Genomic DNA, 15,701 nt, shown 5'->3' on the forward strand with positions numbered 1-15,701 from the left:
GGTTACAGGAGAAACAGCAAAGAAACTCAGAACTGTAAATTTGAGGAGTGTTGGGAAACAAAGGCCGAAAAATAATAAATCAAAACATTTCAAAGCCAATGAAAACAAGTCTAACAAAACAAAACCCAGAATGCCTTTGAGATTCCAAAAGAGAACAAAATACTGAAAACCAGCGAAAGAGTCAACATCCAAAATGCTGCAGAGATCCCAAAGCAAACAAGCAAACAGACAAAACCAAATGCTTAGCCTTTCAAAGCAAGCAAACAAACTAGATACTTTAATCAAATACTTAGAAAGCAGACCAAAAACTGGTCTTTCAAAGTAGGATTCTTAGTCTGGTGGTGGTGACACACACCTTTAATCCTAGCACTTTGGAGGCACATGGATCTCTGTGAGTTTGAGGCCAGCCTGGTTTACAAAGTAAGTGCCAGGACAGGCTCCAAAGCTTCACACAGAATCCTTGTCTCGAAAAACAAACAAACAAAACAAAGCAAGCAAACAAACAAACAAAAACAAAGTAGAATCCTTGCTAACCAGCTCAAAGTAAACAAAATGGACAGCTTACCAAATCAAGTGAGGTCCAGAATTCACCCCGCCCCCACATCCATCACTAACAATTGATCTGATGAAGTTGGTAATCCCAGAGCTTTGAGAATAAAGACCACTGACCCAAACCACCATGACCAAATTAATTTTAGCAAGCAATTTGTTAAAACAAGCTTTTATATTTGTGTACACAGGCTGTCTGCCTCCCCTAAGACAGGATTTGGGAGACTGGTATTGGATGTGAGAAAGACAAGGCTTGTTTATACTCAGGGGTAGGGGATTTCCAAGTGGGAGAAAACATGCAGCATTACAGGAGCAGAATGTAAGCATGATAAGTTGATCCTAACAACCTTTTAAAACAAAGACATGATCGTAAGGCGTTGTAACAAGGTAATCATAGTAATGTGGTCATGACTATAGATAGTTATAACAACATTTTAAAACAAAGACATGATTGTAAGGTGGTTGTGACAAGGTAATCAGAGTAAGGTAGTCATGACTATAAATAGTTATAACAACCTTTTGAAACAAAGATAGAGTTACAAGATGGTCGTTACAACTGTTTGAAACAAAGACATGGAGCTGGAGGTTAAGAGCACTGACTGTTCTTCCAAAGGTCCTGTGTTCAATTCTCAGCAACCACATGGTGACTCACAACCATCTGTAATGAGATCTGGTGCCCGCTTCTGACCTGTAGGCATACATGCAGGTAGGACTGTATATATAATAAATAAATATTTTAAACATAGCCATAGTTGCTGTTTCCTGGAACAGGCAGTACAGAACCATTCGTAGTTAGGGCAACCAGTGAATCATAGCCCAATCCTTGAGAAACAGATTTAATCATAAGAGGGAATGAACCTAGTTTGTTTTTACTGTACTATGGCTTTTAAGCCTAAGATGGATGCAGGTTGGTTCATCAGAAGCAATAAAGCAATAACAGATGGTTTGGATTCAATGGATCCATGCCTGTACCAGGCTTCTATTCAAGTGATTCCTCTGGTAAAAAGTGGATCATTCTCAGAATCTCATGTTGTGGCACCATAATTATTGATTCAATAAAAACCACAGCTCTCCTCTTAAAAGGAACAAGAAGTAGCTTATTCTGGAGCTATTTTGAGTAACCATGGCCTGGAAACACAAATTTAGGTTATCTCAAATTCCATGTCCCCTGGACCTTTTTTAAAAATGATGATCACATAGGTCTTTTGCTTGGGCTGGGTTTAAAAACCCTTCAAGCAGTCTCTGGATTTAAACAGAATTTTGTATTCCAAAGTTTGGGCTTTGGTGTGAGAGGCAGGTGTGGTTGGTTCATCTGTGTATACTGCTTGGGACTTTGGGCAGCTCTCACTGTCTCCAGGTCTGGGGTTCCAAACCTGTAGTGTGAAGGTCAAAAGCAGGTAATTGGGCGTTTGTGTAGTAAGGCAGGGGAATCAGGAGTTCCAAGTCATCCTTGGGTACAAAATGAGCTTGAGACAGCCTGGGCTACGTAAGACCTTGTTTCAAAATAAACAAAACAAAAAATAATAACAGAAACAACAACAAATCAACTCTCAGGACCTCCTTGGCTCTGGCTGTGTTCCTAATGTCTGCAAGAAGCTCTTGGATGAGTTGGTGGCTTGCAGTTAGGTTAGTTCCACTATAAAACTGTAGGGTATTGGAGATGGAAGGGGTTTGCAGCTCAGGGTGAATCAGACTTTCCCGAGAAAGCTGGGAGGAGGAAAGAGTCCGGCTAAGCCTTCAATTCTTGGCTCCTGCTGTGATTGTTTTAGCCATTCTTCATTCTTCAATTTATGATTCTGAATATAGATAGTTCCTAACATGAGGCAGTTTGACTTAATGGCTTTTATGTTTAATGGTGATAACAAACACATAAGGATATAACTATGATGTTTCTCACCTTCAGGATAACGATAAGCAAACTATGGGAGACGTTCATCCCTTCATCATAAAACACCGTGTGCTAGTTGATTTTCCTAACTATGGCCTGTTGGATGTTCTGAGCACAGTAAGGCAGGCAAAGCTAAGAACATTAGATTATTAAATACATGCTTATAATACTTTCAGCCTATAGCCTGCTATGTATTGAGAAGCATCTGGAGTGTAAAATAGCCTGGGGTCTATGCATCCCCTCCGTTCCCTCTCTCATCTCTACTCTTTCTTTTATTCTTTTCCAGTCCAAGAGATTGAACCAAAGACCTCAGCTGTTAGACAAGCAGTCTCCTCCTGAGATATATCCCCAGCCCCACCATCCACCACTAATCTACCCAAGTCTTGCCTTGAATTCTGTCATTCCGGCAGGCCTTGAACTTCCTGCCTCTGTCTTTGGAGTAGCTGAGACTATAGGCATATTGTCCTATTGAAGTGGCATAAAGTTAATTCATTTTGGAAACTTTTTTTTCCCTTCCTTCCTGTGCCTTCCCTTCTCCTTTTCTCTCTTCTTCTTCTTGTCTTCCTTCTTTTACTCCTCTTCCTATTCTTCTCTGCTCCAACACCTCTCTTTTTCTTTCTTTCTTGATACAGGGTCTTGCTGCATAATCCAGGCTGATCCCAGCTTCCTGGGTAGTCCAGGATGGCCTCAAACTCATGCTCTTTCCGAGTGCTGGGATGGCAGCCTGCACCGCCACGCTCACTGTGCCTTTGACCTTCTTCACTCCACACTGTTTCTAATCTGAGATACCTGAGGTCTTGCATGGGAATCAGAGTTTCTGAAAGTCCCGACCAATCTACCCGTGAATCACACTGGATCATAACACACCACTATGGTGGCCAGCTATGTAAAAGGGACTAGTGGGGAACACATAGTCCCTCAGACATGGCATGCCCAAAACAGAATAAGAAGACTGGGGATAGATTAGTCAGCAGAAGAATGCTTCTAGTTTGCCATCCTATTTTACTAGGGCACCAGTCAGCCTCTGTCCTCTCTGGCCCAGGAGTGACTGAATTACCACATCTTAGGATATTAGTGGAGCCCTAAAAACAAGGCCCTTGCCCGTGTGTCACAGACCCAGGAAGCAGCTGTCAGTCTGAAGTGCACAGAGGGTTCCAGAATTCTAATCTTGGCTTTGTCCCCAGCACTCTGGGATCGTGAGGGAAATAACTTACATTTCTCGTATCGGCACCCTTCTTTGTAACACGAGGGGCCTCTACAGCTTGGATACACGAGGATTTTCAGCAGAGCCACGAGGGTCACGTGGTCTCCCTCCCCACTTGTCTCTTTATCACTTTAGTTACAGCTCTTAGGGAACGAACACTGGGAAGTGTTCCTGGAATGCCAGAGCTCTGGCTGCCTGGCACCACGAGGAATTAACATTTAAACTGTGCTCTGTCCGCACAGCCAGTGGTCTGAATCTTCAGCCATAACCTCTGCCTGGAGAGTATAGTGTGGGTGGGAGACGCACAAGCAGGCAGTCCCTCTGGAGGAGCTCAGTCTGCCCTCAGGGCAGCGGTCAGTCAAGTCTCTGACAGCATCTGGGCCTCTCTCCTTATCATTCCTTGCACTCTGACCTCATTTGGTGGATGTTTGGGCCGAGGCACTTTATGACATACTGGATCTAGTTGGTGTGCCAGTCTTGACCACGTTACTGCTAAGTGGGTGTCTTGGCTGTGTGTATAGACAGCGGTTACCTCAGAACAAAAGAACTAGTGTTATCAGTAATATATACCTGCAGACTCCTTTCAACAACATGGAGCTTAACTGTCTCTTATAGGACAGAGTATGGATAGCGCCCCTTTCAAAGGGAGCACAGGAGTGAGAGGAGAGCGGCATTCGGGTTTCCAAGGCTCCATTCAGTTGTTTTCATACACACTTATTCTCTCTGTCTCTCTCCTCTGACGTTAGTGCTGGGAGCCGACTCAGGCTTCATGCGTGCTTAGCGAGCACTCTTCTTCTGAGCTACACTCCCACCCAGCCACCCACATTATCGCATGCCCTCCATTTTTGGGGAAGGCTTTGGAACCTTAAGTAGTCACCGCAGATACCTGGGCCTGCCTGTCCCTGCCACTCAGCAGTTACTTCTCTGTTTATCTTCTCAGAAGACATGGAAGGGGGTGCCTCTGAATCTCTCTGGGATGCTGGGATCTTGCTTTTCTCATGGTGCCTGACTCTCTTTCTGGGAGGTGGTGACCAAGAATTCCTGCCCAGCAGTGAGACTTCAGGAACACAGTTGAGACCCGAGCTTACAAGCCTTTCCACTGCTACGTCTCCTCCTCCATCTTCTCCTCCTCCTCCATCTTCTCCTCCTCCTCCATCTTCTCCTCCTCCTTCTCCACCATCCTCATCACCACCACCACCTCCTCCTCCTCTTCTTACAGTCTGACTTCGTGGTCGAAAGTGCGTGACTGAGAGGCACTGTGCTGACTTAGCTGGATGGATGTCAGTTGTTCAGGGCCCTTTTAACTTCAGCACCTTCTGTGTTATTACACAATAAGATGGGTAGTTTTCTGAGTAATTGAGTAACAACAAATACTGCTGTTATTCGAGGCCAACCTGGTCTACAGAGTGAATCCCAGGATAGCCAGGGCAGATACACAGAGAAACCCTATATCAAAAAGAAAAAAAATACTGTTGCTAACCACCAGCTAGCACCACCTTCCAGCACACACAAAAGTGAACCAAGCCAAGCGGTGGAGACCCACGCCTTTAATCCCAGCACTCTGGAGGCAGAGGCAGGCGGATCTCTGTGAGTTTGAGGCCAGTCTTGTCTACAAGAGCTAGTTCCAAGATAGGCTCCAAAGCTACAGAGAAACCTGTCTCAAAAAACAAAACAAAACAAAACAACAATAAAAAAAAGTGAACCAGGCTAACAGCCCCATTCTTTTTATATTCAAATTCCTTTGGTGCTCTCCAGTGAGCATAAATTCTCTACATAACATAGGCCTAAACCATGAAACAGGAGCATAAAGTACAAGGTGCTAAGATGGGAGCAGCTCAGCATGTCCTCTTACAGAGGATGTAGTCTCCAAATGAAGAAAGTGATGCTTAGATCTCATCATGTTTTCTCTTTGCTATTATTCCCATCCTGTTACAGCTCAGTATGAAAGTGTATGAAACTGTGGGCATAAACTCTGTGTAGGACTTTGAGACCAAGCCTAGTCCTTTATGGGCTTTCTATGTGAACCGATTCCAGAAAAGTTGACTGAGCGGAGCGGATGTGATGTCGGATGAGTACGATGACCTGGTTATGAGCTTTTGGGGGGAATGGGCATTCTCTCAGAACCTTACTGATAGCTGCTGTCTTTGGGGCTGGGTTCCTGGAAGCCCTGGAGAATGCACATCAGCATCCCTTTTGTCCTGTTCCAGAATTGAGCTCCGGGCTCTGGGCAAGATCTCCGAAGGTGAGGAGCTCACCGTGTCCTACATCGACTTCCTCCACCTCAGCGAGGAGCGCAGGCAGCAGCTGAAGAAGCAGTACTACTTTGACTGCTCCTGTGAGCACTGCCAGAAAGGGCTGAAGGACGACCTCTTCCAGGCAGTGAAGGAAGACCCCAAGGTACACACAACTGTGCTTCAGAGTCTGAGGTCACCTTCCCAGGAGTTGGACAAGGGTGGGGCTTATAGCTTTGAGGAGGCGACAGAGGATGGAGCACAGGGCAGGGCAGGCAGGTTCCAGCAGACATGGGAAAGGAGAATTATTATGAACACTGGTTATTATGAGCATTGGACAAGACGACTTGTCTAAAAGGGCAGGCACATAGGCACTCAGCAAGGATCAGCTCCCTACCCTGCCTTTGTGCAGGTTAAGCAATGTGGGAGACTTCAGAGACCAAAGTTCAATCGGCAAAGGGATTTGAATATGGTTTTCCCAGTTCTGTAGAGATGGGTGCTATGGAGCTGGGGCAGACTTGCCAAGGGGATTCCAGGAGCTCAGCTGAGCTGGGAGAGAGCTGAGCTGCCAGGGGACAGAGTGTCCAGTGAAATGAGAGAGAAATATTTAAGCACTTACAAACAGTATAAGCAAGAAGGAGAAACCAGAGAGGGCGTCAGTGCCTGCTCACCCACGTCCTCCCTTGGAGCACACAGGGGTGGAATGTGGGTCAGCACAGGCGTGGGGATACCGTTCTCACCGCTGAGAAAACTGTCAGAAGGCTCAGGCAGTTTTCTACATCTGATTGGATGAACAAGTGGGGAAGACTCAGGGCACAAAATGACTGGCTACCAGGTCAGAGTGGAAAAAGGTGTCTTCATGGCTTCTTCCCTTCCCCAGTGAGGGGGTCTCGATGGAAGAACGCAAGGGGTTACCTGGATGCTTCTGTATAACTGGCACTCCACTAGTGTCTGTAGGATACACATACAGGGACTTCTAGACTCCCCTGAGTGCTGTGTGGAAGAGCAGAGGTGCTGGGTGAATTCCCGGGTGCTGGTCATATGACCTATCTCATGGCTCCATTACTAGTGGTGTATGTGTTCATTAATGTTCCTAAAACACCCCGCCCCCACCCTGAGCACCTGCCACCCCGGTGTAGCTCTCCCTTTCGTCCCTGGGCTGTTTACACAATTTTCTGGCCAACAACTTACTTGTATTTTTTTTTACTATATCATATAAACATGCCACCAAAAAGTTCTACTTCTAAGAACCTACCCAGAAGAGATGCTTACACATTTGCTATAAGATACATGGATACGGATAGACCCTGATGGTACTTTTAGTAACAATATACTACTGGGAAAAACCCTCAAATCAATACACACTGGGAAACATATGAATAGAAGAAATGGCCTAAACCATTCAAATGCTTGAAGAGTTAAGGGGTCCAAAGATGCCATGTACACGTCTCAGACTGCTAGAATTGCTATTCCGCTGCCCCACACTAGGCAGTGTAAACCTCAGTGTGACCTGACCAGTCTTACAGATAATCTAGCCACTGACAGGGTATGAGGGAAGAATCTATTCTAGATGTTTCTTTTGTTCTTGTAGAAAGTTATCTCTCCCAGGGTCTCTTTATATCTTCTCTTTTGCTTGTTGGTCATCTTTTTATAAGGTCACCAGTTGTGTGGGGTTAGGGATCCGCCCTACTTCATTCAGCATGACCTCATCTTAGGCAAATGAATTTGCAAGGCTGCTGCTTCCAAATAAGGCTGCATCCTGAGATCTTGGGGCTTATGACTTCAGTGTATGAATTTTGAGAGGGTGGCATTCAATTCATAACATCATGTCTATTTACCGTGCTACAAAAATTAAAAGGATATGCACGCACATTTTGACAGACAAGCCATGTTAGTACCCATGCAGAAAGAAACAGAAGAAAGCTGTGACCCTATAATGAAGGTCCATTAAGCCTAGGGGTAGCGCAGGAGATAAAGTAGCTGCAGCCAAGGATGACAAGTTTTTTGTTCGTTTTTTTATGGAAACAATCTCTTTTTCATAGAACCAAAGGTATTGTACTGTGGGGCTTGCACACTGTTAGTATTCGTGCACAATGCTCTGCACTACAGAGAGACTATGTGGTTGTCTTGAAGCAAAGAATTTTAGACAACAGGATCCCAGTGCAAAATTCTAGAGGAAATACAAGTGGGGTCAATGTCAAGTTCTCTTGTGTCCAAAAGCCCAGCAGGGAACCAGACTTCCAAGGACTGGAACAGCAAGATTCTGAACCTTAGTCACCAAAGTCTGAAGAGGGAGCTGGAGAGATGGTTAAGTGGGTAAGAGAGCTTGATGCTCTTCCAGAAGACCTGAATTTCATTTTTAGCACCCCTGTTGGGCAGCTCACAATTGCCTGTGACACAAACTCCTTGGAATCCAGTGCCCTCTTCTGATCTCTAGATCACAGACATGCACACACATGACATACCTCATGTAGACACATGCACACACACTTAACAGAAAAGAAGAAACAGGTATAGCTCAGGTGGCATAAGACTTTAACAATCCATATTTAAAATGTACTGTTGTGTGTGTGTGTGTGAAATTTAAACAGAGTTATGCAATTTTAAGGGATAATGCTTCCCCCAAAAAACTATAGACTGTCTAACAAAAGCTCCCTTTGAGTTGGTTAGGGATGTCCAGCAGACTCTCAAAACAAGATAGGCTACTGCCATTGCCCTTGGTTGTCTCCCAGCACTTGAAGGTTAGACCCTATTATGGAAGTCATCACAGACTTCTGACACAGGACTTGGAAGGGTTGAGCTGGAACCCTCATTCCTGAGGACCAGCTCTCATAGTATCGGAAGGTGCTATGCCATCCACGGAGAGGGAGAAACAGCTGGCAGTTCTGCCCACGTGTGAAGCCTACAAATGACAATGACTGGCCCAGCAAGGTATCCTCAACAGTGCATTAGGACCGACTTTATCTAGGCAGCAAACAGCAGATCGGGCCTAACTGGACTTAAGGTCCGGTCACTAGGAAGGAATTTATGGCTGGCAGTATAAGTCTAACCAACTACCCATGACTGGAGAGGTTGTGGACCTCAGAGGAAAACCTACTTGCCTAAAGTAATCTAATTTCTAACTGTACTCTAAATGCTGATCCTTCTATTCAGGTAAGTGTAGTTCTCACTCCTTGTCAAAGAAAGTTCTTTCCATGCAGACAGAATCTATGACAGTGGTCCACAACTGGTCAAAAAGCAGAGGATAAGTGACCATGGGGTGACCAACCCCAACCGATACACCTGCAATGCAGTCCCTACACCCAAGGCTCAAGGAAAATTCCAGAAAGGGGAGCAGAAAGATTGCAAGAGCCAGAGAACTAGAGAACCAGGATGCCTGCTGTGAGAGGGGACAGGGGAGCTGGACCCACGAAATCTCAACAATGTGGTTGCCTAAGCAAGACCTGCATAAAGACAATAGTCAACATGCCAGTGTAGACAAGGCAACTCTTGTAAGGCCCTGTCCCCAGAGTCAGTCAGTGGCTGTGGAGAGGGAGAATCAGCTTTCCCCAGGGATGAGCTTCCTGGCAAGTTATTCAAGCCAAGTGGTTCTCCCTAAACACTTGTGAGCAGCACTGAGAAGGAGTGGGAAACATGGGAGGGATGGAAGTAGGGTGAAGGGAGGAAATGATGTGAATACAGTGCTCGTGTGTGAAATCCTCCACAACCAAAAACCTTTAAATTAACAAACTGAGAAAAAGAAGTCAGAAGAAGCAATTGGAGAAGCCACAGAGGTCTTTATGTACTTATGGAATGAGACATTCAGAGTGTGGAGGCTCTGATCCTACGTTAACGTGAACATCAAAGATGGCAGACACTTGAAGCCAGCTTACTTTAATTTCTCTTTTGGTAGTAGTGGGATGGAACTTTGGGCCTTACGCATGTAAGGCAAGTGCTCTACCTTGGAACTGCACTCCCAGCCTTCAGGTGCTCTGAGAGAAAATGCGTTGCCTCACGAGGTGATCTCAGACTGCATGTCCCTCTCTCTGCAGCCCTCCCCAGAAGTGGTGAAGGAGATGGTACAGTTCTCAAAGGATACTCTGGAAAAAATAGACAAGGCTCGCTCTGAGGGTTTGTATCATGAGGTAAGAGCATTTTTAATGGGGGATAGTGATGGGGAAGAGGGTGGAGAGTTAGGGAGGTGTGTAAACAGAAAGACGAGAAATGAACAGGGTGTTTCCTGGAAGGTTGTTTTTATCTTATGCCTTTCCATCTTAGCACCCATTAAGGGAGTGTTTCCAGTGACTGCTCAGCCCAATGAGATCTGCCCAAGGACAGCTAGTGTTGCTGGATCCATGTGTCAGGGGCTAGAGGAGGGCCTGTGATAGAATTGGAAGAAAGACAATGGCCTTGGGGGGACACTGAGCATGGCCTGCTTGATTTCCCTTCACTGGGCTTGTCTTACAACCTGTCACGGCCCACTGGGCATTCAACTTTGTCTCCTAGAGCCCCATAGACTCTCATCTGGCTCTATACCATAATCACCTAGGTAAACACCTCATGCCTCTCCTCAAACCAGGACAAGTTCTCTAAAATCTCTGCTAGAGGGATCTAGGCATCAAGGTCTCGTAGCTTCCATGGACTTTCAGTGTGCAGTCAAGTGGTCTGCAGCAATATTGCTGCATTAGTTTTTGGAGACAAGGCCTTGCTATGTAATGTGGGCTGACCTTGAATTCTCTATCCTCTTGAGTATGGAGATCACAGGCATATACCTCCATACTTGAGAAGCTGCTTTGAATTAATCTCAACAGCTTGTTGGAAGTCAGTCCTGTGTCTCACCCTCTAAGCTGGGATCTGAACATCTGAATTGTTCCAGTATAATGAGAACTTAAGAGTCAGCAGTTGAGATAAAGATCCGATACATCCAAAGACAGCTGGCCCTCCCTCCACGTTTCTTTCTGAAGCACCTCTCCTGGAAATCCTCCCTTCTCTCTTTCTGTTCTCTCTAGCAGATCTCCTCAGTCCTTCAAGAAATCTATGGCTAATCTCAGTCAGTGAATTGCTGACTCGGTCCTTTGATTCAAGGTGGCTTTACTGGGACAGTGAGATGGTTGTTCAAACAATTCTCCCACAACAGGGATCTATCTGTCCATTCTGAACTAGAGCAGAGGCACCATGAATCAGTGACTTTCCCCCCAAGCTCATTTTGTAGCTTGAATGATCCAGGTGTGGACGTCACTAGGCTATGCTAATACGGTGACTAATTTCACTTCGTGTTGGCTTCATGTCCCTTTTCCTCCTTCTCCTTTACTGATTCATCCATTGCACATGTATGAACCCTTGCTAGGGTGACCAATGCAAGACATTCTCTTCATCCCCTGAGTTCTGTCAGGTGAGAAGAAGCCAGGAAAATGAAGTTTTATGCTTGGTAAGGAAAGTGTGGTAAAGGCTTGTGTTAGGAACCAGAGTAAGTAGTGGGGTACCATGGGCTCCATTCCTCTGACTTTCTTTTTCTCTTCTAGCTCCCAATAACACCACAGGCTGATGACTAAGCCTTGAACACATAGGCCTTAGGAGTGGGCACTTACCCAAACCTTATCAATGTATTTACGTTGTATATATCTATACATATATATATGTACATATGTATACACAAGTTTAGTTTATGTGTAGACATGCACACATGATATGGGATTTCATTGGTCAATAAAGAAACTGCCTTGGCCCATCTGATAGGGCAGAATTTAGATAGGTGGAGGAAGAGGAAGTGAGCTCAGACGCCATGCAGCTGCTCCCCAGAGCAGACGCGATGAAGCAAGCTGCCAGGTCAGACATGCTGAAGCTTTCCTGGTAAGACTGGTGCTACACAGATTATTAGAGATGGGTTGATCGGGATATGAGAATTAGCCAGTAAGGGCTAGAGCTAATGGGCCAAGCAGTGTTTAAAAGAATGCAGTTTGTGTATTGTTATTTTGGGGCATAAGCTAGCCAGGCGGCCGGGAGCCAGGCTGTGGGAAGAGGCCCGCAGCTCCCCCCAACACACACATACATGCATATGTAGTTTCTACAGCTCTCCTGCCTATTGACTTTGAGTGGGCAAACTTCCTCCCTTTGCTCTACCATCTTTATGTCCAGCCCTACCCTTTCCCATGCCAATGTCTTAGCTGGGAAGACCATTTTGTTAGCTCAAATCACTAACCTTGCTTTTTTCCCTCTATTTCTCCAGCTTTCAAAGAGTGAGTCTAGGATTGTCATGATGTTCCGCTTGTCGGTTAAGCATAAACTCTGGTACAGTGGTGATGCTGAAGCCGTGTCTCCCTCCAGGTTGTGAAGCTGTGCCGGGAGTGTCTGGAGAAGCAGGAACCAGTGTTCGCGGGCACCAACCTCTATGTGCTTCGTCTGCTAAGCATCGTGTCAGAGGTCCTCTCCTATCTCCAGGCCTTTGAGGAGGCCTCGCACTATGCCAGGAGGATGGTGGATGGCTACACGTAGGTGATGGCCCTGAGTTAGCCTCCCAGAAACCCTCTGTCCCAAGGATGCCAAAGAGATGGCACGCATTTGACTGCTCCTCCTACGCCTACAATAACATGGTCACAGTACACAGAGCCACAGGCCATAAGCAGAGTCAGACTTCTCCTCACAAATTAAGCTTTTATCACGGTGTCCCAAGCAGTAATGATTAGACCATCAGAGTTGACATTCAGAGGAAGTCTAATTGTCATTTCTGGTGGGTTCATTTATTTTTACTTCCTTATTTGTCATTTGAAACTTCTGCTTTGGATTTTCCTAAATGAAGCTTGATTTTTTAAATGCTTCGAAAGTTTTTTATTCTCTTTTTAATAACCTACGATCAGGCCTTTAACACACGGCACTTTACCAAACCATAGCAATATATTTGCATTGTGTGTATATTTACATATTTATGCATGTGTGTACATACATATGCACAAGTATAATATGTGTACAGATACACACACATGTACATACATATAGTTTTCATAGTTCTTCTGTGAAGAGAAAGAGGCCATTTTTACTTATAAATTATAATATGAGGGCAGTGGTGGGGCATGCCTTTGATCCCAGCACTTGGTAGGCAGAGACAGGCAAATCTCTGTGAGTTTGAGGACAGCCTGGTCTACAGAGTGAGTTCCAGAACAAGCTCCAAAACTATAGAGAAATCCTGTATTGAAAAACAAACAAACAAATAAAAGCAGAAAAAGATAAAGAAAAGAAAATTCTCTGAGCCGGAGAGATGGCTCAATGTTTAAGAGCTCTTGTCCTTTCAGAGGACCTGGATTCAATTGCCAACACCCACATGGCAGCTCATAACTGTCTGTAACTCCAGTTCCAGGGGCTCCAACTCCCTCACACAGACGTGTATGCAGCAAAAACACTAATGCACACATGATAAATAAATTTTAAAAGTTGTAATGCACTGCTTTCTCATTCCCCCTACACCACATTGTTTTGCCTTCTGTTCTTTTTTTTTTTTTTTTTTTGAGACAGGATTTCTCTGTGTAGATTTGGAGCCTGTCCTGGAACTAGTTCTGTAGACCAGGCTGGCCTCGAACTCCCAGAGATCCACCTGCCTCTGCCTCCCGAGTGCTGTGATTAAAGGCATGCACCACCACTGTTCGGCTGTCTCTTTATGTTCACATTAGCTTAGGAATTTGTGTTTCTAGTCAGAAGCGTAAGTTGTCGTAAGAAGACTTTTCTTTAGAGAATGCTTTGCATTTAAAAATGCAGGCAAATGGTCCAGCATGCAGGAAAGAGTCCTGCCAGGAGAAGGAAAATACAGCGCAGCCCCAAGAAGGACACTAAAGTTATATTTCTCACCTTCAACTCCTTTTCACATTCTCCAGAGAGCTGGGGGTGCTCCTGATGTACCTAGAGATCTGGGGGTGCTCCCGATGGTACCTAGCTTCCTATGCTCAGACTCAGTACAACTGCGGCCCTCTTTGTCCATGAAGTCTTGACTTGGTTGTCCAGGACATAGTCTCAACTCTCCTGGCTTCACTGTGTAGAACTAGTCAGCTCTGTGGATTTCACTACCTCACCACCAGCCCCTGGTGCCTCACAGCAAGAGCGGGAAGACTAGGTAGACTTGACCAGTAGGAGTACTGGCCTTGGTGGCATTTCCGTTTGCTGTGACACAATACCCCAAGGAATCATCTTAGAGGAGGAGGGGTTTATTTTAGCTATAGTTCCAGGTCACAGTCCACCATTGCTGGGAAACTGAAGTCACATTGCCCCTACGCTCAAGAGCAGAGAGGAATGAATGAATGGAATGAACGAATGCATGCCAGCTTGCTCTCAGTTGGTCTTCTCCACTCTTACAAAGTTCAGGGTCTCTTTCTCAGGGAATGGTGCTATCTGCAGGTCTGTTGCCCACAGACATACCCATTGCCAACCTAATTTAGTGGATTCACCAATGAGCCTCTCTTCCCATGTGATGCTAGATAACAGTTGATAATGATAACTGTCAGAGTACTTTAGGGTTGTTCTGTGCTATGCAGATGTAAGGAAGGTTGGCATGACAGGTCATGATTACTTTCTGTGTCTCTGCAGGAAGCTCTACCACCATAACAATGCCCAGCTGGGCATGGCTGTGATGCGGGCAGGGCTGACCAACTGGCACGCTGGCAACATTGAAGTGGGGCATGGGATGATCTGCAAAGCCTACGCAATTCTCCTGGTGACACACGGACCCTCCCACCCAATTACCAAGGACTTGGAGGTAAAACCTGGAGGTGGACAGTTACTGTCTTGTTTGAAGGTCTCTTGAAATGGGAGTCCTGGTGCATCTGGACTTTGCTTTATGGAAATCTTTAGGCTGCCAACTAGACCAAAAAGGACCTTAGGATGCTTGACCCTTGACCCCTTGATTACATATGAGGAAACAGAGGCCCAAGGGAGGGGAGGACTCACCTATACTTACCTAGGGGTTTGATGGTAAGATCAGAGATGACTAATTTTATATCTAGTACATTAAGCTTATCTAAGGCTTATCTCTTGTCAGTCTTCCTTACTACGGTATCCTGAGCCTCTGAACACCTAGCTCTTTCTGAATATTCCCTGAGTGGGTGTGTGGGAGAACAAAGACTTTGTTGTGCGTTGCACCACTGTAATCTTCCCGACACACTGTGGGTAAGTCCCTTCACTGAGGTCCTACAAGCACAGAGGTCAGGATCCAGGGTTCAGATCCAGGTCCTCAGGCGTCAGGGAGAAGAAGTGGTCTCTGCTAAAAGCAACTTTTCAGCTGCCATCTCAAGGGTCCAGCTCCCTCTCCCTATGATGCTAGACATGCCGCTACACCATCAGTCCACAGTGGTGCCTCCACCATACGCACACGCGTGCACGCATGCACACACGTTTGTGAAGGGATAGAACTGAATCTTTCTAACTAGGGTCATTTATTCAGTTATGTGAGGACCATGTCTTGGGGACATGTCATGCTCAGTGCTGTGATCTCTCCCACAGGCCATGAGGGTACAGACAGAGATGGAGCTTCGCATGTTCCGCCAGAATGAGTTCATGTACCACAAGATGCGAGAGGCTGCCATGAACAACCAGCCCATGCAGGTCATGGCTGAGCCCAGCAATGAACCAGCCCCGGCTCTGTTCCATAAGAAGCAATGAGGACTCTGTTGGAGAGTGGAGGGCAATGTGACTGGGAGCTGGGGAAATTACTACCCTGTGTCCCCCACTGTCTTTTTGGTTCAGTTCAACTCAGTTTAGCGCTATCTCATCCCAGATCAACTCTTTCTATATGTGTCAGGTGGTAGATTCCACCATCTATTCAATAAAGAAGCCCCAAATATAATGGGGCCAGAAGAAAAAACACAAACAA

At 45.7% G+C, this 15,701-nt stretch overlaps 1 protein-coding gene across 3 annotated transcripts in view; it reads left to right on the forward strand.

Moving 5' to 3' along the window:
• The window catches only part of Smyd1 (SET and MYND domain containing 1), a 54,050-nt gene extending 38,349 nt beyond the window's left edge, over positions 1 to 15,701 (forward strand). For all 3 annotated transcript variants that reach the window (XM_057778711.1, XM_057778715.1, XM_057778721.1), the window contains 5 exons: positions 5,849 to 6,038; positions 9,904 to 9,996; positions 12,176 to 12,339; positions 14,420 to 14,588; positions 15,332 to 15,701. In XM_057778711.1, coding sequence (XP_057634694.1) covers positions 5,849 to 6,038; positions 9,904 to 9,996; positions 12,176 to 12,339; positions 14,420 to 14,588; positions 15,332 to 15,490 — 775 coding nt within the window. In that variant the 3' untranslated portion in view covers positions 15,491 to 15,701. The remainder of the gene's footprint in view (positions 1 to 5,848; positions 6,039 to 9,903; positions 9,997 to 12,175; positions 12,340 to 14,419; positions 14,589 to 15,331) is intronic.

Source organism: Chionomys nivalis, chromosome 1, assembly GCF_950005125.1.
Source record: "Chionomys nivalis chromosome 1, mChiNiv1.1, whole genome shotgun sequence".
Taxonomy (NCBI): Eukaryota; Metazoa; Chordata; class Mammalia; order Rodentia; family Cricetidae; genus Chionomys; species Chionomys nivalis.